General features: G+C 40.3%; 1 protein-coding gene across 1 annotated transcript in view; it reads left to right on the top strand.

Annotated features, from left to right (window-relative positions):
- SNX27 (sorting nexin 27) overlaps positions 1-21,258 on the top strand; it is an 85,510-nt gene extending 64,252 nt beyond the window's left edge. The window contains exons 8-12 of the mRNA XM_030846483.2: positions 5,161-5,250; positions 15,444-15,593; positions 15,923-16,051; positions 16,435-16,494; positions 17,393-21,258. Of these exons, the coding sequence (XP_030702343.1) occupies positions 5,161-5,250; positions 15,444-15,593; positions 15,923-16,051; positions 16,435-16,494; positions 17,393-17,440 (477 nt within the window). The 3' untranslated portion in view covers positions 17,441-21,258. The remainder of the gene's footprint in view (positions 1-5,160; positions 5,251-15,443; positions 15,594-15,922; positions 16,052-16,434; positions 16,495-17,392) is intronic.
- The last annotated feature ends 618 nt before the right edge of the window (positions 21,259-21,876 follow it).

The raw sequence follows: 21,876 nt of genomic DNA, 5'->3' as shown, positions 1-21,876 counted from the left end.
GGGTCTTTTATGGTTCCATATAAATTTTAGGATTATTTATTCTAGTTCTGTGAAAAATGTCATGGGTAATTTGATAAGGATCACATAAAATCTGTGGATAGCTTTGGGTAGTATGGCCTTTTTAACAATATTAATTCTTCCAATCCAAGAATATGGGATATTTATTTCATTTTATATTTACTTCCATACCTCTATTATAATTTGATTATATTACTCCTACTTGATGTTTCCTATTCAAGCAATATTGCTTAATTACCTGCTATTGAAGATGGGACTTTAGCTCCATTTCCTCCCCCACTCCACTACATATTCGTACCTTTTCATCTGTCCTATCTTCTTACTATAGTCAAATTACAATATTTGTTAGATTAATAGTCAGTGTTTGTACTGCTGTGACTGTAAATAATGAATTTAGCAGAGCCACATAGAGAATACTATCCTTACTTTTTACTTTCTTTTAAACATTTTGTTTTAAAATTATTTTGAAAATAATTAACCCATTTCATAACACTTTATAAAGTATCCCATTACAATTCTAATTGGGTTTTTGTTAAATTTATAGTTTAACTGAAGAAGAGTCACTATTTTTATTAAATGTGGTATTCCCAACTAAATGTATGATGTTTCTGTTTTATTCATCTCATCTTTTGTTTCCCCAAATAAAGTTTCTGTTTTATTCATCTCATCTTGTTTCCCCAAATAAAGTTCTGTCATTTTATGTTTCACATATGCCCCTTTAAATTATTCCCAAGTATTTTATATTTTTATTACAATTATGAATGGGATATTTTTTCTTTGTATTGTTGGAACGGAGTAATTATTTACCAGGAGTCAGAATATCTGGTTCAAGTACAAGCTCTCCATTGGGTAAATCCTTAACATAGCTTTGCTGAGATCTGTTTTATGATCTATTAAAGGGTAATAGTAGTACCTCACATTTTTTTAATCAGTGTCAAAATTTAAACAAAGCAGAGCTTGTGAAATTACTTTTTGAATTATAAAACTGTAAAGCAAAAATAAAATACTTAGGTATATAGAAAGAAAAGCTGTTATTTTTGTAGCAGTATCTCATATGCAACAACTTTTCTGAACTCTTCTGTTTCTTCAAACCATTTTTTAAACAACTTTATTGAGGTATAATTGACATACAATAAACTGAACATATTTAAAATTTAATACTTTTTTTTTTACCCCCTTAACCATTTTAAAATGTACAGTTCAGTAGTGTTAAATATATTCACATTATTGTCAGTGGAATCTCAGAAATTTTTCATCTTGCAAAACTAAAACTCTACCCATTAAACAACTCATTTCCCCCTCCCCTACCTCTGGCAACTACCATTCTACACTCTGTGAATTTGACTTACTTTAGGTATCTCATGTAAGTAGAATCATACGTTATTTTTCCTTTTGTGACTTGCTTATTTCATTTAGCGTAATGTCCTTAAGGCTTTTTCATGTTGTAGCATATGACAGGATTTCCTTCCTTATTAAGGCTGAATAATTATATTTCATTGTACATGTATATCACATTTTGTTTATTCATCTGTGGATGGACATTTAGGTTGCTTCCACCTCTTGGCTGTTATGAATAATGCTGTCATGAACATGGTTATGTAAATATCTCTTCAAACTTCTGCTTTTAATATACCCAGAATTGGGATTGCTGGATCATATGGTAATTCTATTTTTAAATTTTGAGGAAATCGCCACACTGTTTTCCATAGCAGCTGTACCATTTTACATTCCCAGCAGTGCACAACAGCTCAAATGATTTTTTTGATTGACTAGGTAAACAGTTGTGCCTTTTGGAAAATAATACTAAATTTTTTCCCTCACTTAATTTTAGTTATTTTTTTGTATCATATGTTGATGTTGGGAATATCTCATGCATCTCGTCAATTCTAAGATGCCATCAGTTGTAAGATGCGCTAGTATTTTATGTACTGCCAAGAGAAAAAAGCTACCAATTAAACAACACACGTTGATTATAAGATGCATCCCAATTTTAGGAACAATAAAATGTGAAAAAATGTGCACCTTAGAATTGATGAAATACTGGATAATAATGATAGTAATGTGCCTTTTCCTTAAAAAATTGATAAGGTCAAAATCCATAGTAGGATATATTTAATTTCTGGCTAAGCCTGGCAGACTAAACATACTTTTAAACTGCTTCTTCCTGAAAGCTCACTAAAGTAACATTAATGGATTTTAAGAGGCATAAACCTGCAAAGAGAAGAGGATGAGACACAGCAGATGAGAACAGTCAACAGTTTTTAGAAAATGAATGTTTGAATGAATCAACATGACTTTGGTTATCATGGAAGAATTGGTGAGAGGCATGTGGAAGGTTACAAACAAACAGGCAGTTAACCTAAGAGGAAAAAAAAAATGTACAAGAGAGGAAGCCCTGGTACAGTACATGATTTAGTTGTGAACAATGTTTACATGCTTACAATAATCAATACTCATTATTGATTTAATTAATTAATTAATTTGTTTTTTGGCGGTACGTGGGCCTCTCACTGTTGTGACCTCTCCCATTGCGGAGCACAGGCTCCGGATGCGCAGGCTCAGTGGCCATGGCTCACGGGCCCAGCCGCTCCACGGCATGTGGGATCTTCCCAGACCGGGGCACGAACCCATGTCCCCTGCATCGGCAGGCGGACTCTCAACCACTGCGCCACCAGGGAAGCCCTTGATTTAATTTTTATTGAGGTGTTGAAGGAAGAAGAAGTGAGAGTGTAGGAGTGGTATAAGAAAGCTAAAACTTATTTATTTATTTTATTATTTTTTTTTTTTTTGGCCACACTGTGTGGCCTGTGGGATCCTAGTTCCCTGACTAGGGATCGAACCCATGCCCTCTGCAGTGGAAGCATGGATTCTCAACCACTGGACCTCCAGGGAAGTCCCTAAAACTTATTATTTTTAACAGCAAGTCAACATTGTCTAAAATTGATAAGTTAGGAATTAGCAGCATAGGCATGACATTTAGAATTATGAAAGGAATATCACAAAAAACTGTTTACAGTGCTTTAAAGTATCTGTGTAATGAGGCTGTGGAATCAGGAGACTTATTTTTATTAGGCACCTCTTAGTAATACACATTTTAAAAAATTATGTATGTCTTTTACCTTAATAAAAATTTTTTAATTAAGGGAAAAAGGAATCTAGTGTGGTAATATTTATGTTTTTCACTCAGGGCTAGTCAAGCAGTATAATCTTGATTAGAAATGAGTGAGGAGAGAACATTTTTACTGCCCCATGTGAAAATAGGTCACTTAGAGCTGCTGGAGTAGATGTTCACTCTGGGTAGATGACCCACCTCTGCCCTGGGGAAACATTCATCAATATTTAAGTGCTATTACTAGTCAGACACAGTTCTAGGTATTGGGGAAACTGAATAGATAAACCAGTATTCATTTGTTTGTTTTCCCTCTTTACTTCTCTCCCAGCTTTTCAGTAACTGATTTAAATTTGACCTGGAGCAGCTGAGTCTTTTGGTGATAAACAACAGAATGTTCAGGTTCTTCAGGACATTGGTGGCAGTTCTTATTGAGCATCGCCTCTGTGAATATAATCCTCTGACTAAGTGAATCCTTGCTTATACGGCTAGGACTGGGGAGACACTGGCATAATCTTTCCATTAGGCAGTCCCAGGCAGGATATTAATATCCTTGTGTGGTTCTTAGAGGAATTTTAACAGCTAAATGATGCTAATATAAATGATAGTAATAGTAACTATTTATATATATTTATATATACTTTACAAAACTATTAACATCTTTTATCTCATTTTGTTGTCCACCTACAAGATGAATGTTATTCCTGTTTTACAGACTGAGAGGGTTTAAGTGACTTACTCAAGTGCATATTGGTAGGTGACAGCTAGAATTTGAACTAGTCTCTTAACTTCAGTCCTGAATTCATTCTGTTATGCAAATATTTTCCCTTAAAAGACTATGGGGAATGATTTCTGCCTTAAGGAAATCAGCAGTTTTCTGATAAAGATTCAAGTGGACCCCTGCCTGGTGTCTGTGTAGAGTTGTCCTTTCAGTAACTCACTGAGGTTAGATCCTGAATGCCCTAGACAAATGGTTCTATTTGTTCTTTTTCTTTTTTTCCTTCCAAAGATCAGTTTTCCCTTCCATTAGATTTTTTACGTTTTTCTTGGAGTGGAGGAGTAGAGTAAGGTTGGAAAGGGGACGTATGTTTCATATGGCTGAACCAGGAATAGTTTAGAATTAGCATATTAGAATATTATATCTGGGTACCTTCATGCCTGTATCAAGTCCTCTCTGAAAGTTTTTCGGTTCATGGTCTCAGATTTATCACTTCCTCTCTTCCAGTTGTTACCACCCTAGATTAAGGTCTTGTTTCATTTCATGCTTAAAGTACCACAACATCGTTGATCTCCCTTGTTTCATTCTCTCCTTGGCTTAAATCATTTGGGCAGTCATATACAGATCAATCTTTCTTAAAAAACAACAATAACAACAGTTTTTTTATTATTTATTTTAGCTCTCTACTCTCCTTAAGTCTAAATTCCTGTGCCTGCTCTTTAGGATCCTTCATACCCTATTAACCTACCCATTCAGAATTATTTTTCATTGTCCCCTAACATGTACCCTTTATTCAAATCAGGCAAGTCTGTCTCCTGAATGTATTTAAGGTCAAACCCATTCCTGTTTCCTGACTTTAGCTTGTAGTTTCTTCTATTCAACCTCTCCTTTGAGGTCCAACCGAGACTTCCTTGATAACTACGGTTAGCAATAAGCTCTCCTGTTCTGGCTGCATGTATCACTTACTATCTATGTCACACATTTTTTGCTACTTCACTATTATCTTTAATACAGTATTGTATACTATCTTGCAGTGTTCTGTAATTCTTTCTCATGTATAAATTAACCAGAATTTAAATCTCTTTACAGGAGAAACCAGATCCCTCACGTGCCTAGAACAATCCTTGAGCACATACCAGACACTCATTAAATACTACTTATTCCAGTAAATATACCCATGTGGCAGAGTTTACTGGTGATAACCAGATGGATAAGAGTTATTGTGAAAATGAATCTATGTCTCTTTATTTTTATCAAGAATGTACTTGATACTAATTTTTACATTTCTTTCTTCCCTGCCTTGTTTTGGTGACAGGCTGTTGATGATGTGAAAAAAGGTTACATCAAAGCAGAGGAAAAATCCTACCAATTACAGAAGCTGTATGAACAAAGGAAAATGGTCATGGTAGGTTTATGTCCCCATAATCTCTTTATAAAATGCCCCTTTTTATCTCTTTTTTTTATTTAATTTAATTTTATATTGGAGTATAGTTGATTTACAAAGTTGTGTTAGTTTCAGATATACAACAAAGTGACTCAGTTATACATATATCCATTCTTTTTCAGATTCTTTTCCCATATAGGTTATTACAGAATATTGAGTAGAGTTCCCTGTGCTATACAGTACGTCCTTGTTGATTATCTATTTATCCCTATTTTACATATAGTAAAATATAGAGTGTATATGTTAGTGTGTATATGTTAATCCCAAACCTCCTACTTTAATACATATAGTGTGTATATGTTAATCCCAAACCTCCTAATTTATCCCTCCCCCGCACCGTTCCCCTTTGGTAACCATAAGTTTGTTTTCAAAGTCTGTGAGTCAGTTTCTGTTTTGTATATACATTCATTTGTATTATTTTTTAGATTTCACATATGGGTGATATCATATGGTATTTGTCTTTCACCTCCTGACTTCCTTCATTTAGTATGATAATCTCTAGGTCCATCCATGTTGCTGCAAATGGCATTATTTCATTCTTTTTTATGGCTGAGTAATATTCCATTGTATATATGTACCACATCTTCTTTATCCATTCCTCTGCTGATGGACATTTAGTTGTTTCCGTGTCTTGGCTATTGTGAATAGTGCTGCAGTAAACATCGGGGTGCATGTATCTTTCTGAATTTTGGTTTTCTCCAGATACATGCCCAGGAGTGGGATTGCTGTATCATATGGTAGTTCTATTTTTAGTTTTTTTTTGTTTTTTGTTTTTTTTACTTTTTTATTGACAGAATTTATAGCAGTTTCATATTACAGAAAAAACTAAGGAGATAGTACAGAGTTCCTATCTTACTTAATATGGTACACTTTATTCCTGCCTTGCCACTAGGTTCATCAGTACCGTTTTTTTAGATTCCATATATGTGCGTTAGCATACAGTATTTGTTTTTCTTTTTCTGACTTACTTCACTCTGTGTGACAGACTCTAGATCCATCCACCTCATTACAAATAACTCAATTTTGTTCCTTTTTATGGCTGAGTAATATTCCATTGTATACATGTGCCACATCTTCTTTATCCATTCATCTGTCGATGGACACTTAGGTTGCTTCCATGTCCTGGCTATTGTAAATAGTGCTGCAGTGAACATTGGGGTCCATGTATCTTTTTGAATTATGGTTTTCTCCGGATATATGCCCAGGAGTGGGATTGCTATGTCATATGGTAGCTCTATTTTTAGTTTTTTAAGGAACCTCCATACTGTTCTCCATAGTGGTTGTACCAATTTACATTCCCACCAACAGTGCAGGAGGCTTCCCTTTTCTCCATACCCTCTCCAGCATTTATTGTTTATAGATTTTATTTTTCGATATATTTTTAATTGAAGTATAGTTGATTTACAATGTTGTGTTAATTCTACTGCACAGCAAAGTGATTCAGCCATATATGTATATGTGTGTGTGTGTGTGTGTATGTATATATGTGTGTGTGTGTGTGTGTGTGTGTGTATATATATACATACACACTTTTTTTTTTAAACATCTCTATTGGAGTATAATTGCTTTACAATGCTGTGTTAGTTTCTGCTTTATAACAAAGTGAATCAGCTATACATATACATGTATCCCCATATCTCCTCCCTCTTGCGTCTCCCTCCCACCCTCCCTATCCCACCCCTCTAGGTGGTCACAAAGCACTGAACTTATCTCCCTGTACTATGCGGCTGGTTCCCACTAGCTATCTATTTTACATTTGGTAGTATATATGAGTCCATGCCACTCTCTCATTTCATCCCAGCTTACCCTTCCCCCTCCCCGTGTCCTCAAGTCCATTCTCTACATCTGCGTCATTATTCCTGTCCTGCCCCTAGGTTCTTCATAACTGTGTTTTTTTTTTCTTAGATTCCATATATATGTGTTAGCATATGGTATTTGTTTTTCTCTTTCTGACTTACTTCACTCTGTATGACAGACTCTAGGTCCATCCACCTCACTACAAATAACTCAATTTCGTTTCTTTTTATGGCTGAGTAATATTCCATTGTATATATGTGCCGCATCTTCTTTATCCATTCATCTGTCAGTGGACACTTAGGTTGCTTCCATGTCCTGGCCATTGTAAATAGTGCTGCAGTGAACATTGTGGTACATGTCTCTTTTTGAATTATGGCTTTCTCAGGGTATATGCCCAGGAGTGGGATTCCTGGGTCATATGGTAGCTCTATTTTTAGTTTTTTAAGGAACCTCCATACCGTTCTCCATAGTGGCTATACCAATTTACATTCCCACCAACAGTGCAGGAGGGTTCCCTTTTCTCCATACCCTCTCCAGTATTTATTGTTTTATAGATTTTATTTTTCAATATTTTTTAATGAAGTATAGTTGATTTACAATGTTGTGTTAATTCCTGCTGCACAGCAAAGTGATTCAGCTATATATATATATATATATATATAAAAATATATATATATACACACACACACATATACACATACTTCATTTTAATATTCTTTTTCATTATGGTTTATCATAGGATATTGAATATAGTTCTCTGTGCTGTACAGTAGGACCTTGTTGTTCATCCATTCTGTATATAAAAGCTTACATCTGCTAACACCAACCTCCCACTCCATTTTTCCTTCAACCTCCTCCCCCTTGGCAACCACCAGTCTGGTCTCTGTGTCTGTGTTTCTGTTTTGTAGATAGGTTCATTTGTGTCATAATTTAGATTCCACATATAAGTGATATTGTATGGTATTTGTCTTTCTCCTTCTGACTTCATTTAGTATGATAATCTCTAGTTGCATCCATGTTGCTGCAAATGGCATTATTTTGTTCTTTTTTATAGCACTGAGTAGTATTCCATTGTATATATGTAACACATCTTTATCCATTCATCTGTTGATGGACATTTAGGTTGTTTCTATGTCTTGGCTATTGTGAATAGTGCTGCTATGAACATAGGGGTGCATTTTTTTTTATAAATTTATTTTATTTATTTTCATTTTTGGCTGTGTTGGGTCTCTGTTGCTGTGTGCGGGCTTTCTCTTGTTGTGATGAGTGGGGGCTACTCTTCATTGAGGTGCGCGGGCTTCTCATTGCAGTGGCTTCTCTTGTTGCCGAGCACAGGCTCTAGGGGCATGGGCTTTAGTAGTTGTGGCACACCAGCTCAGTAGTTGTGACTCGCGGGCTCTAGAGCACAGGCTCAGAAGCTGTGACGCACGGGCTTAGTTGTTCTGCTGCATGTGGGATCTTCCCAGACCAGGGCTCTAACCCATGTCCCCTGCATTGGCAGGCGGATTCTTAACCACTGCACCACCAGGGAAGCCCGCATATATCTTTTTGAATTACGGTTTTGTATAGATATATGCCCAGGAGTGGAGTTGCTGGGTCATATGGTAGTTCTATTTTTAGTTTTATGAGGAACTGCCATACTGTTTTCCACAGTGGCTGCATCAGCTTACATTTCCACCAACAGTGCAAGAGGGATCCCTTTTCTCCACACCCTCTCCAGTATTTGTTATTTGTAGACTTTTTGATGATGGCCATTCTGACTGGTGTGAGGTGATACCTCATTGTAGTTTTGATTTGCATTTCTCTAATAATTAGTGATGTTGAGCATCTTTTCATGTGCTTTTTGAAAATGCCCCTTCTTATCTCTGAAACCTATTCTAGTCATTTTTGAAAGATGTTTACAACCTGGTCAGTGGCTTAACTGATTTAAAAAGAAGGAGGGAGATACAGACCTTGATATAAAGTCCATTGTGTTCCTCCATTTAGCACACAGAAAGCTTATTGTGGTATATATAGGTATATAACTTTATTATTAATAATAACCAAACAGTATTCTTTTTGATAATAAAAAGTCCTAAAATTAGATGTGTAAAACATTTAATATGATAAAAATAAGATTCTGTAAGAATTAATATTTGGATGTTTAACATTAGAAATTATTTTAGTTGTGATTTAGCAATCACAAAATCATTTGTTTTCCTAACTCCCATCTGTGTAGTTGCTTAAACATTTACGCTCAGTAGTGCATTTGGTTAGTATGATATCCTAGAGCTGTGTTGTTTGATTCCATAGCTGCTAGCCTCATGTGGCTATTTAAATTTAATTTTAAATTCATTTAACTTAAATAAAATTTAAAATCCAGTTCTTCCGATGCATTAGCACATTTCAGGTGTTGAGTAGTCACATGTGGCTAGTAGCTACTGTATTGGACAGCCCAGATATGGAACATTTTCATCATCACAGAAAGTTCTGTTGGAGAGGGCTACCTATGATGTTCTTGGAATATTTCAAAATTAGTTTTGAATTGGTATCTGCTGTAAATAGAGGGATGAAAATTGTCAAAAATAAAATTTGTGAAGAACATTTATGAAAACTTCCACTCATATCATCTTAAAACTTCTTTCTTGGCCAATTCAGATAGTTGAAAATTTTCCAGTTATAGTTTTTCATAATAGTTTTCGTACAGTTTTTACACAAGGCAGTAATTGCATTGGTAATAATTCTGATAGGTCACTTGAATTTCTTTTGTACTTTCTGAGCAGTTCTTAGGAGGGAATGTTGATCTATCTAAATTAATTGTATTGGGACTTCCCTGGTGGCACAGTGGTTAAGAATCTGCCTGCCAATGCAGGGGACATGGGTTCGAGCCCTGGTCCGGGAAGATACCACATGCCACGGAGCAGCTAAGCCCATGCACCACAACTGCTGAGCCTGTGCTCTAGAGCCTGTGAACCACAACTACTGAGCTGGTGTGCCACAACTGCTGAAGCCTGTGCGCCTAGAACCTGTGCTCGGCAGCAAGAGAAGCCACCACAATGAGAAACCCACGCACTGCAACGAACACCCAACGCAGCCAAAAATAAATAAATAATTTTATTTATTTTTTAAATTAATTAATTGTATTGGAATAAGAATGGAAACAAGTTAGCCACTGAACTTAAGCTCATAGTCTTATATCTAGGTGGAATAGTTATTTTATCACTCACGTAACAAAAAGGGAACCATCCACCAATGTTCTGCATACCAACAGGCTGAAATAGACAACACAAAAATCTTTTAAATAGAATTAAGTTTTGGGACTTCCCTGGTGGTCCAGTGGTTAAGACTCCATGCTCCCAATGCAGGGGGCCTGGGTTCAATCCCTGGTCAGGGAACTAGATCCCACATGCCACAGCTAAGAGCCTCAACTAAAAAGATCCCGCACACGGCAACGAAGATCCCGTGTGCTACGGGGCAGCCAAATAAATAAATAAATATTTGAAAATAAATAAAAATGTTTTTTAAAAAATAGAATAAAGTCTTGGCAGAATTTTGGTAAAGGGAATTTTGCTATGTGGGAGACAGGATTTTAAAACTCAACTTCCACCTCTTCTTTAAGATAATGGTATTGTCTTCTATATATTAATGCATGATTCTGACCAACACATCTGCATCTTCTACTGAAAAGGGCTATCCACCTCTGCAATAGTTCTTTGCCTTTGTCAAAGCCAGCAGAATCAAAGTAATTTCATAAGGCCTTCTGAATATGGAATACAGATTGTTTCTTTGCACATATAGCACTCTAAACACACTAGCTTCCATTTATACATTTAACAAAAAATATTTGTTGAGCACCAAGTGTGTGCCAAGCACAGTGCAAAGTGCTAGAGAAATAAATAGGTTTGGGTTGTTCTGTGGCAAAATATAGAAAATCTGAGTTTAACAAGCATAGTAATCTATTATGAAATTATTTTTTAGACTCAAGTTTGTATCTTGTAATCCTCAGTTAAGAACACAAGTGCAGTTAGTACATTGATAGGTTTCCCCGTGGGTCATCTGAACTGAGTATAAAATATGCTTCTCTTGAAAACCTAGTGCCAGTGTACAAGTGTGTACCGGCCCCATAATACTGCAGTCCTATTTTAAAGACCTCCCCCCTGACAAAAGTTTGGGTTTTATTCAGGTATCAGTGTTCAAAGACATTAGCCTAGTCAATGGTCAATACATTGAAACTACCACCTCAGATGGACCCTTCAGAGCCCATAGGTCTTGATACCATTATAACAACTTAGCACAGTTGATAGGCCTGAGATTAGGCCGTATCACTACGATTAGTTGCCAGATCACTGTGAGACCTTCAGCAATTCACAAACTTGTCACTTTCAGTTTCTTTTCTGTAAATTGGGGATGTTCAGGTTGTTAGCTCTCAAGTAGAATCTTGACAAAATATTCCAAAGTTAACAGATAAATAAGCTTTGTGTAAGTTCCCTTGCTCTCCGAATACAGAGGACAGCTCATACCTTTGCCATAGTTTGTAATACCCAGTGTGATCAAAATGTTTTTGTTTTTTACCGGTTTGCAAAGTTAGATTGAATCTCAAATTAGGATGGTTGAGAATATAGTGTACATAAGACTTGTTTTTTCTTTTTTCTCTCTCTCTCTTTTTTTTAAGTCTTTAATATTTATTTATCTTATTTTTGGCTGCGTTGGGTCTTCGTTGCTGCACGTGGGCTTTCTCTAGTTGCAGCGAGCGGGGGCTACTCTTCGTTGCAGTGCACGGGCTTCTCATTACAGTGGCTTCTCTTGTTGCGGAGCACGGGCTCTGGGCGCGCAGGCTTCAGTAGTTGTGGCTCGCGGGCTCCGTAGTTGTAGCTTGCAGGCTCTAGAGTGCAGGCTCAGTAGCTGTTGCACACAGGCTTAGTTGCTCTGTGGCATGTGGGATCTTCCCAGACCAGAGCTTGAACCCGTGTCCCCTGCATTGGCAGGCGGATTCATAACAACTGCACCACCAGGGAAGTCCCTCTCTCTTTTTTTTCAACTCTCACACAAGCAGTGAACATGTGTAACTTATATCTTGCCATTGTTGAACTGACAAATAAGAAGTTTCTGGGTTTGGGGTTCCCTGGTGGCGCAGTGGTTAAGAATCCGCCTGCCGATGCAGGGGACGTGGGTTCGAGCCCTGGTCCAGGAAGATCCCACATGCCGCGGAGCAAATAAGCCTGTGCGCCACAACTACTGAAGCTGCACGCCTAGAGCCCGTGCTCCACAACAAGAGAAGCCACTGCAATGAGAACCCCGCGCACTGCAACGAAGAGTAGCCTCCACTCGCCGCAAATAGAGAAAGCCTGCATGCAGCAACGAAGACCCAACACAGCCATAGATAAATAAATAAAATAGATAAACTTATTAAAAAAGAAAAAAAGTTTCTGGGTTTGTGTTTGTCAACATAATTTTTAATGATTTCACAAAAGGCAGTATTATGTGGAAGTCAGTGTTTCTCAAAGTGTAGTTGCCAGCCCAGTTGCATGGGAATCACTTGTCAAGCCTGCTCAAAATGCAGATTTCTGGAGCCCACCTCACATTTACTAAACCAGAACCTCTACGGGTATGACCTAGAAATATTTGTGAAGATTTTTACAGAAGCACCCTAGTGAGTCTGCAACTTTAGGTGCTTGAGAAACACTACCCTTGGAATTTGGGAGAGTTGGCTTCCAAGTTTCCTCTCAGGCCTTTATTTCAATTTTAGATCTGGTTTGACCCTTGGCAGGTTGTTTGGGAGAACAGAGAGTTCTCCAGAATGGACCTCCATCCCTCACCTAAAGTGTTTTGCTCTGTTAAGTACTGTCTCTGCTTTAATAACCGTCCTGTTTCAGTATTTACCGATCTTGCTGAACATTGAACATTTATAAAATGTCCCATGCCATACCTGTCCTCTTCTCTTGCCTGATGTGCACCATCATCTAAGTGGTATAAAGTCAAGGAGGGTAATTTGGGATACATATTTAGCTACTCAGAATTTAATATGAAAGGAGAATAGACAGGATAATTTTTTGTTTGAAGTACATAGCTACACCCTTATGTAAACATGTTTGAAAACAAAAATTAACTTTCCTTTGGAAATTTGGATGTATGTAAAATTTTAAATATTTCTTCTCTATGTTTTCTGCAAATCGAGGAATGTAGAGATTGCCCACTTAAAACTGAGAAATACTACCTGACCTGATAATCTCAGGAAAACCTTAAATTTCCCCAATGACACCTTACCTTAATGGAGCCTTTAAAATTTTTTTTTAAAGCTGTCATGTATTGAATACCTAATTATGTTCTAAGTACTATGCTAGATACTTTTCAAGGTCACAAATAACTGTATGGTATAGATGCTATTATTATTTCCCTTTTTTTAAAAAAATTTATTTTATTTATTTATTATTTTTTTTGCGGTACGCGGGCCTCTCACTGTTGTGGCCTCTCCCATTGCGGGGCACGGGCTCTGGACGCGCAGGCTCAGCGGCCATGCCTCACGGGCCCAGCCGCTCCGCAGCACGTGGGATCCTCCCGGACCGGGGCACGAACTCGCGTCCCCTGCATTGGCAGGCGGACTGTCAACCACTGCGCCACCAGGGAAGCCCTATTATTTCCCTTTTTATGGAAGAGGAAACAAAGGCTCCTAGGATTTAATAATTTGCTAGAGTTCAAATAACTTGCCCAAGGTTACAGAGTTAGGAAGTTATGGGTCCAGGATTCAAGCCTGGGGCGTTCTGGGCCCAGGCTCTTGATCACTACTCTGTGCTGTTTGCTGCTTGTTATAACCCCAGAAGAGTTCTCTCCTATCATCCACTGCCTGTCATATTTACCAAAGTATAGATAGTAGCCAGCGATTTATTTTTGTTCATAGTGCCAGTAGAAGGCCTAAGCAGTTTATCACTGGTTCAGGATGGGTGATGGTCAAGGGGGATGGATGGGGTAATGGAGGGAGACAGAGAAGAAAAATGATGCAAATGAAGTATTTTGGCACTTCTGTATTGACCCTGTCCCTGTGTTCTTGCTACCCCTTTATAAGTTTTCACCTTTAAAGTTGCTATTATTTTACCCAAGCAGAAGTAAATACAAAGTAGGGAAGGGAGCCTGTGGTGTAATTTTTTTTCCCCCTGGGCCCTTAGGTCTTCCCGGAAAGTCCCTGGTGGCAGTAGAGACAGTCTTAGGTGCCATTCCTTGGTACCAGAGCCATAGGTTGCCTAGGGTCCTTTTTGTGCCTGTCTCTTCTTTTCTCTTGGTGAGGCGGAAGGCAGCTCTCCAGTGTATTCTAACCTCCGTACCCATCTAGGTGAAATCAACTAGGGTGCTAGACCTTTGTCTTCTCTCTAACTCTCTGCGCACATCACCACTATGCCTTGTTCTTCCTGTGTGACATGCAGATGGGGGTGTCACACAGACTTGAGACTATTTGCTTGTTTCCCCGGCAATCACTGAGGAAACCAGGTCAGAGTCCCTGCATCTTCTTTTTTCCTTATCATCTTTCCCTATTTCTCTTCTCTCCTTCCCATTCATTATCTTTTACTCTCTCCCCTCTCAACTCAACATAGTGAGTTAAGTAAGAGAGAGGCCAGCCTTAACTGTAGAGGAGAAGGGACAAAGAGTTCAGAGGCCTCTCTGGGTCAGTCTTGGCGCATTGTACCTGTGAGGGTCACGTATGTCACTTGTTCTGGGTCTAGATGCTTTTTAAGGAGACATATATGCGGGAGACCCAGGGGCAGTGGGGCTAAATGGGACTAGTTGGTAATAGAGAAAGGATCAGAGGCCTAGAAATTAAACCTGGCTTCTAATCCTGGTTGTGCCACTTACCATTACCTGTGACATTAAGCAAGTCTCATTATTATTCTGAGTTTCTGTAAAATGACTAACTTTTAAAGTTTCCTTCAGCTTAAACTTTTTATGAATATGAGATTTGGGATAGCTTAATCCTCATCACTGAGATCATTCTAACTTTTGATTGGAGAAGAGATGAGAAACATTAGCTCTCTTACCTTAATTATAAGGATAGATTTGATTCCATCCCTTAGGTACAGTGAAAATAGAGGGCTGGACTAAATGGCATTGTGAGTTCCCTCTAGTCCTAGGGCTCTTGGTTGCGGTGTCTCTTCTGGCTTCATTTATATATATAAGTAGAGAAAGAGAGCAGGGTTGGAAGTATGGAGTTGGAAGTTAGAAGGATAGTGGATCATCTAGGAGCCCTGTCCCAGCTTGGCAATGGACGTGAGACCAGAGGCAAGGTCTCCAGGTTGCGAGGTTTCTCTCGGTTCTTTTGTGTGCCATCGCAGCAGCTCCTGATGACGGTGTAGTTCCATAGTAACACTGTTTCTCTTTCCTTTTTTCTCTAGTACCTCAACATGCTAAGGACTTGTGAGGGCTACAATGAAATCATCTTCCCCCACTGTGCCTGCGACTCCAGGAGAAAGGGGCATGTTATCACAGCCATCAGCATCACGCACTTTAAACTGCATGCCTGCACTGAAGAAGGACAGCTGGAGGTGAGAGTTCATTTAGCATGTAGCTGGGAAGTCAGGGGGCATGGTCCAGGAACACCGGGAATACTTTGATACTCACTTGCTATGTTTTAATTCCTCCTTGTGGGGGAAATGATATCAAGACTGTTTTGACTGGGGTAAATAGGCTCTGGATCTACACTGCTCCTCACCTTCACTGGCTGCTTACACTGACTTTTATTCTTCTGTCACAGTCTTTTCCCTGAAATGATGTAGACATCTCTACTGATTTCTTTTCTGCTGTCTGGTTCAGAACCATCTTACCTAAGCTCCCCAGCATTCTCAAACTTATGCTCTTGTTCTCGGTTGTTTAGAACCAGGTAATAGCATTTGAATGGGATGAGATGCAACGATGGGATACAGATGAAGAAGGAATGGCCTTCTGTTTTGAATATGCTCGAGGAGAGAAGAAGCCTCGATGGGTTAAAATCTTCACACCATATGTGAGTGGTAGTTGGGGAAGCATGCACGGGGAAAGTAGATTGGGCTTAAAGTTCTCCTTAAGCTAAATGCGTAAATGGAGAGAGCTGTAGAGCTGTTGTTTTGAGATCTGAATCTGTTTGAATCCTAGAGCCCCAGGTTCTTCCTGACTTTCCTTTAGGCCTGAGTAGGATTGGCAATTTCATATCCCACTTGACTCACAGTTAACCACTAGAAGGAGCCAGAGAATAGCAGATGAGCCAGGCCTGGGTTTTATGGAGCTTGTTAAGGTTTTTCTCTAGGCTGAGCAAGTTTGGAAGGTGACTCTGGGCAGGAGTTCAAAGGCATGGTCCTTTGGTGCCTGGTCTTGAGAAGCCAGTGAGTGTTGCTCTGTTTTTTTTTTCAGTTCAATTACATGCATGAATGCTTCGAGAGGGTGTTCTGCGAGCTCAAGTGGAGAAAAGAGGTAATTCTAAACAATCTTGAATTGACCTTTTTATCTTTTTTTGTTTGTTTGTTTAAAATGTATAGTCCTGTGGCCAAATACCTGGGGCCCTCATCTCCATCTGTCTAGGAGTATTAGTTAGAGACTGGTTATCCCATGTGAGCCAGGATCTTCTTCCAGAGAGGTTATTAGCCTTGGACGCTAAACGGACTATGCCAAAAAGCCCTTCTTCCATCGTCTAGAGATTGGCCATTGGCTACAGGCTATTCCATCTCTCATGACTTCATGCACCCTCCTCTGCTTGTTTTTTGTCAGTCGCCCTCCATGTTCTTCCTGACCCAGAAGGGCAGCTGTCCTCAGTTTTAGCCATTCTGACTGGGTGAGACGTGAAAGAGTCTGTCTAGGCTAACCAGGAGTGCGTGTGCATGAGAAGGTTTTTGCTGCTGCTTTCCTGCTGTCTGTATATGCCAGTGCTGGAACAGAATTTAAAACATTCAGAATAATTAGCTACTTACTCTCAGAGAAGATGTTTCCAAGGTTCAGAGGGTAAAGTCAGGAATAAGAAAATTTATATTCTTGGTATAGTAGAAAGAACATTGGGCTCTGGGAATCAGATCTGGATTCTCTCCCAGCTTTTTTTCTCTCTGTGATCTTGGACAAATCAGCCTCCCTGGATCTCAGTCTTCTCATCTTTCCTCATCTGTGAGACAGGAAGGCTGAACCAGATAGTTAATATCCTAGGTCCCTTCCAACTCTAAAAGGCTATGATTCTTGATGGAAAGTTATATCAAGTGAAGAGGCCAATCAGATCAAGTCATCCATCCAGTCATACGTTTTCTGTGTGAGGGGTTGTCTCTAGATGGGAGGAGATGAGGACACCTAAGGCTTCCCAGTAACTCTTTTCTTTTTTTCCTTTCAGAACATTTTCCAGATGGCGAGGTCACAGCAGAGGGATGTGGCCACCTAGCCTTTCGTTACCCTCTTCCCTTCTCTTCACCCTCATCCTCTTATCCCTTTCGTCTCCCATGTCAGACAGAGTAACCATTAACACGAAAGAAGAGAAAAAGGAAAAAAGTCATTATATTCAAAAGCCCTAAACTAAATATTATTAATAATCCCTCTGAATTTCATATCTCTGGAATTGAGCTGGTAGAGAACAACAGATGGGTCAGCACCAGGAGTCAACTGAGTTAAGACAGGAAAAGAAATAAGCCCAACCGACTCGCCAAAGGTATCTTTGTCTTTTCAACTGGGCCTCATACCAACAGACTCTCCTTGTACTATATTTTTAGAACTGGAACTATGAACTCCATCCATTTGCACTGTTCAGGCATATATATGTATGTATGTAAAAATTATATATACACAAATTAGCTGCACGTATATACATATATATATTTCTTTTTAAATTTCATATTGATGGCAGTACCTTTTTTAGCTTGTGTTTTTACACACCTTTCACTAGAATTCATGACTTCTCTCTTGCTCTCTTTATTTTGAAACAAACTTTAAAAAGGAAAAAAAAAATTTACAGGGAAAAATACCTCTCCTCATGAAGGACTCGAAAAGTTTACAACCTGCTTGGGTTTTTCCCCCCTTTTTTGTATTGAATGAAGATTCTGGATCATGGGTTGCCATAGAGTCTGAGGAGCAAGGAGCATAGTTTCTTTATCTTCCAAGAGGCTGCTGGGGAGGAGAAAGAGGTGTGTTTCTCAAGGGCAGCAAGGCTGCAGATCTGCAGCGAGAGTCTAAAGACTTGGTGTGGTCTCTCTTGATTCCAAGACAACTTTCCTGGTCCATCTCTGTCTCTTCCACTCATGGCTTTTAGCCACATTCCACATCTTCCTGCTTCCCGAGGGCCCCCTGTATGGTTTCCCTCAACAGGCCTAGAATGAAGGGGAGGGCGGGCTCAGGAGGTTGACGCCACAGACACCTGAAACACTTAGTGGTCATGATTTCCCATTTCCCCGCTCGTTCTGAAGCAGGGATGGTACTCGGGACCAGAGTTAAAGCTGATACCTTTAGGCACAAAGATTGGACTTAAGGAGGGGGAGGGAAAGAAGAAAGTCCCTATGAATATAAGCTTTTCCCTACTCCATTGCTGACCAATAACCACCCATAACTATTACATTCTCTGTGACTTCCTTAAACGCCCATGTTGGGGAAGGATCTGACAGCATCCCCAAGGCCTTGGGGAAACTTGGAAGGGTCGGTGGCCCATGCCGGGCAAACCATACCCCGTCCAAGCCAGCTGAGGACCCAGGAAGGAGCAGTAGTAATATGGTTGATTTGGGTTGGATCTCAGCTTTGAATTAAAAGGAACCTGAAGGAAAATCTTTTTGTCCCTCAAAGAGCTCCTCATCTGATCTTGCAGTTAGACCTTTTGAGACCTGAGAGCTACATGCCAGGATCTGGGGCCAGGGCTGACTGGGGTAGAGCAACATTCTCAACCCCCAGCCTCCAAAGGTACTGCATTGGGAGCTCTGATGCAGTCAGGCTCCGATGCACCTGAAACATTTTTGAGCCTTCTTTACTTTTTTCCTTCTCTACCTTCTAAGCAGAAACCTCCATAGGATGGCATCTTTTGCTTTGTCTAACTGGGAGGCAACCATAGTTGGTTGTAGTCGACTCCACTGAGCAGTGTTGGGGTGGTTTGAAGTTTCTGTTTTTGTAACTTGTTTTTGCAGATTGTTGTGAGGCCACTTTGCTTTCTCTCTCACTCTGTTGTCTTGGCAGGCGCTTGCCCCAGGGGGTGTGGGATCATATAGGACATCCTATCTTTCCTCACCTTCTCCAAACCCAGGTGGAATCACAGAGTGCAAAATGTAAGAAAGCTGAATGTTTAAAATTGCAGGGCGTGATCCCTGATTTGGAGGCTTTGGCACAGAATTAACTTCTTCTGGCTTAAATGAATTTAATAATGAGCCAAGGGACCCTGGAAAGAAGGTATGTTGATTGCCCACTCCAAGATGCTGAAGAGGCTTTTGGCACCAGCTTCGTTCAAACTTTAAAAATAGCAGTTTGCCCCTATTCCTTCAGAGTGGGAGAGGAATGAACAAATCCGGGAGTCCGTGGGAAGCCCAGATGCTGACCTGTGATGTGAGAGTAGCGGGGATGCCTTTAGCGTGCATAGACGCTGCTCCTGTGTCGTTCTGACCTGGCACTCACTTGGTGCTTGGAGATTGGGTGAGGGCCCTGTAGGTAGTTAGCCTGTTTGGCCCCTGCTTGAGGCTGTACCACTAACAAAGCCCCAGCTACAGTGAGAAGGGGAAAGCAGGGAAGCCCTGGAGGACAGCGCCGCCTTCTCTCCCACCCACAGCAGCGTCCTGCAATGGAGGCAGAGGTCGCTGTGGCTGTACAGCTCCATCCAGTCAAGCTCTTCTTTGCACGAAGCAGTGTTAGTGTGATACCCTTTCCCCCTTGCTCTGCACTTCCTTTCTTGAATCCCTACCACCTTTCTCAGTCCAGGGTTCTGCCCAGGGAGTCTTCTGCTCAGTCTCTTTTTGCAGTTTGTCTCCGGGAAATAGAGAGGCTCCCCTTTCCCCCTACTTTGCCCCAGCAGAGCCAGCAGGATCTCTCTGATCTCTTGTTGTCCTCCCTTCCCAACGGAGAGTTTCTATCCATAAAAACTCAGAGTTTTTATGGATCAGGAGAAAATGCAGGCCCTGAGACACCTATCCCTGCAGAAAGGGTTCCCTTGGGCCATGCTTTGGGTTTTCTGCTCCTTATATTTTTATTTTACTCTCCATTTTTCTGCCCTCCCCTTGCCCTAGGTCTAAGCTCAGCACAGGCGAGTGCTCGGGGCAGCTCCTAGGCCTGGACAGCTCTCAGGGAGGAATTAGAGAAATGTTCAGCATCCCCGTGCCTGGCCCGTCCAGTTTCATCCTTTAGTTACGCAGGCCAGTAGCTTCGGGTTATCCCCTCTTATATCTGCAAACCCAATGCTTGGAGCAGCAGCTCTAACAGGAGGTGATACCTCTCTCTTTCATTTCAGAATTTGCCAGCTTAGGGGCCTGGCTCTTGAAGGCAGTTTTCTTAAAGGGGACTGCATCCTGGGTGACCCGAAGTCTCCAGACCTAGAGGGACAACTGTGCCCTCCCTTCTCTGCTTCATGTTCTCTGGCTGGATTGATTCAGCGGTAGAAACCATTTGGTCTTTTGCACCCCAGCATACCGCTAGGTTCCTTCCAGAGTCACTGTGTCACATTAGCTTCCTTTTGGAGGGAGGGTGACGTGGTTAAATACTCAGATAGCAGAGGCAGTGGGTGCGCATCTTTAGTTCCCCATCTTCCGGTTTCACCTCCTGCCCTCCTCTTGCCCTAAACCTGAGCACATCATGCCAGGCCTCACTCATACAGGATGGTGTCAGCTCACTCCTCAGCAGTAATCTAGGGTGTGTGGGAAGCTTAAGGCTCTGGGGAAGAACAGAATCGAAGAGGGGATGATGTGGGTGGAGGCACTGGCCAACTAACTGCTAAACTTGGACACCAGTTTTATATCACATCCCCCTTTGTAAGCCAGTGAGCAGGGCTTCAGTTTTCCCCAGACCATGCACACTTTTAATTTATTTGAGAGAAACTCTAATTGTATTTTCACTGCAGTATCTTGTATTTTTTATTTGTGATTTAAGAAATGTGAAAAGAAAATACACAGACACATAATGGCTAACAGTGTTTCTTTCATTCCTTGTTCTAGAGCTAACCACTCTAAAATTGTTTGGTAATGTCACTTAGTGTAATTAATTGTAACATATTCTTTTAAATAAATTGATTTATTGATGAAACTATTCTTTGGTTTCCTAGACTTACAAATCCTTCGGGTTGTGTGGGAAGAGGTGAAGAAAGACGTTTGAGATTTGAGTTTGAATGATCAGTCTGAAAATGGGAAGGAACATCTGACTAGTTCTCCTGACCAACTAGCTAGTGAGGCGGTTGTTTGAGAGCAGGAGATGGGGAAGGGTGGGAAAAGGAGAAGCTGGGAGGCCCCTGGTCCAAAGTTCTATTTCCAGAAAATTCCTCCTTTGAAAATTCCTTCTTCCCCCTCAACCCTCAGGGTTGGTTGTGCCAGCTTGCACAAACTCCACGTTAAGACTCACAGGACTTCTGTTCCTCAGCCTTATGCAGATAGAGCCTGGCAGAGCCCTTGGGACAGATCTTAGCACTGTCCGCCTGCCCCCAGCCACATGTATATACTTTTTCATTTTTCAAGTTACTTAGGAAACTTCTCTCTGGAATCTGAACTGAATGGTACCTTAATATTACCCCTAACGAATGCCAGCTCAATACCGTGTCCTCTGGGTGATTATATTCTCCCCTCTGCCCACACTCCTGAGAATAAGCGTGGTCTTGCATGTTCTTTGCTTTTGCGGAGGAATCTCAGGTGTTGTAGCCTGAGTACTACTCTT

This window comes from Globicephala melas, chromosome 1 (genome assembly GCF_963455315.2).
Source record: "Globicephala melas chromosome 1, mGloMel1.2, whole genome shotgun sequence".
In the NCBI taxonomy this organism is placed as follows: domain Eukaryota; kingdom Metazoa; phylum Chordata; class Mammalia; order Artiodactyla; family Delphinidae; genus Globicephala; species Globicephala melas.
This window is presented reverse-complemented; position numbering and strand designations above follow the sequence as displayed.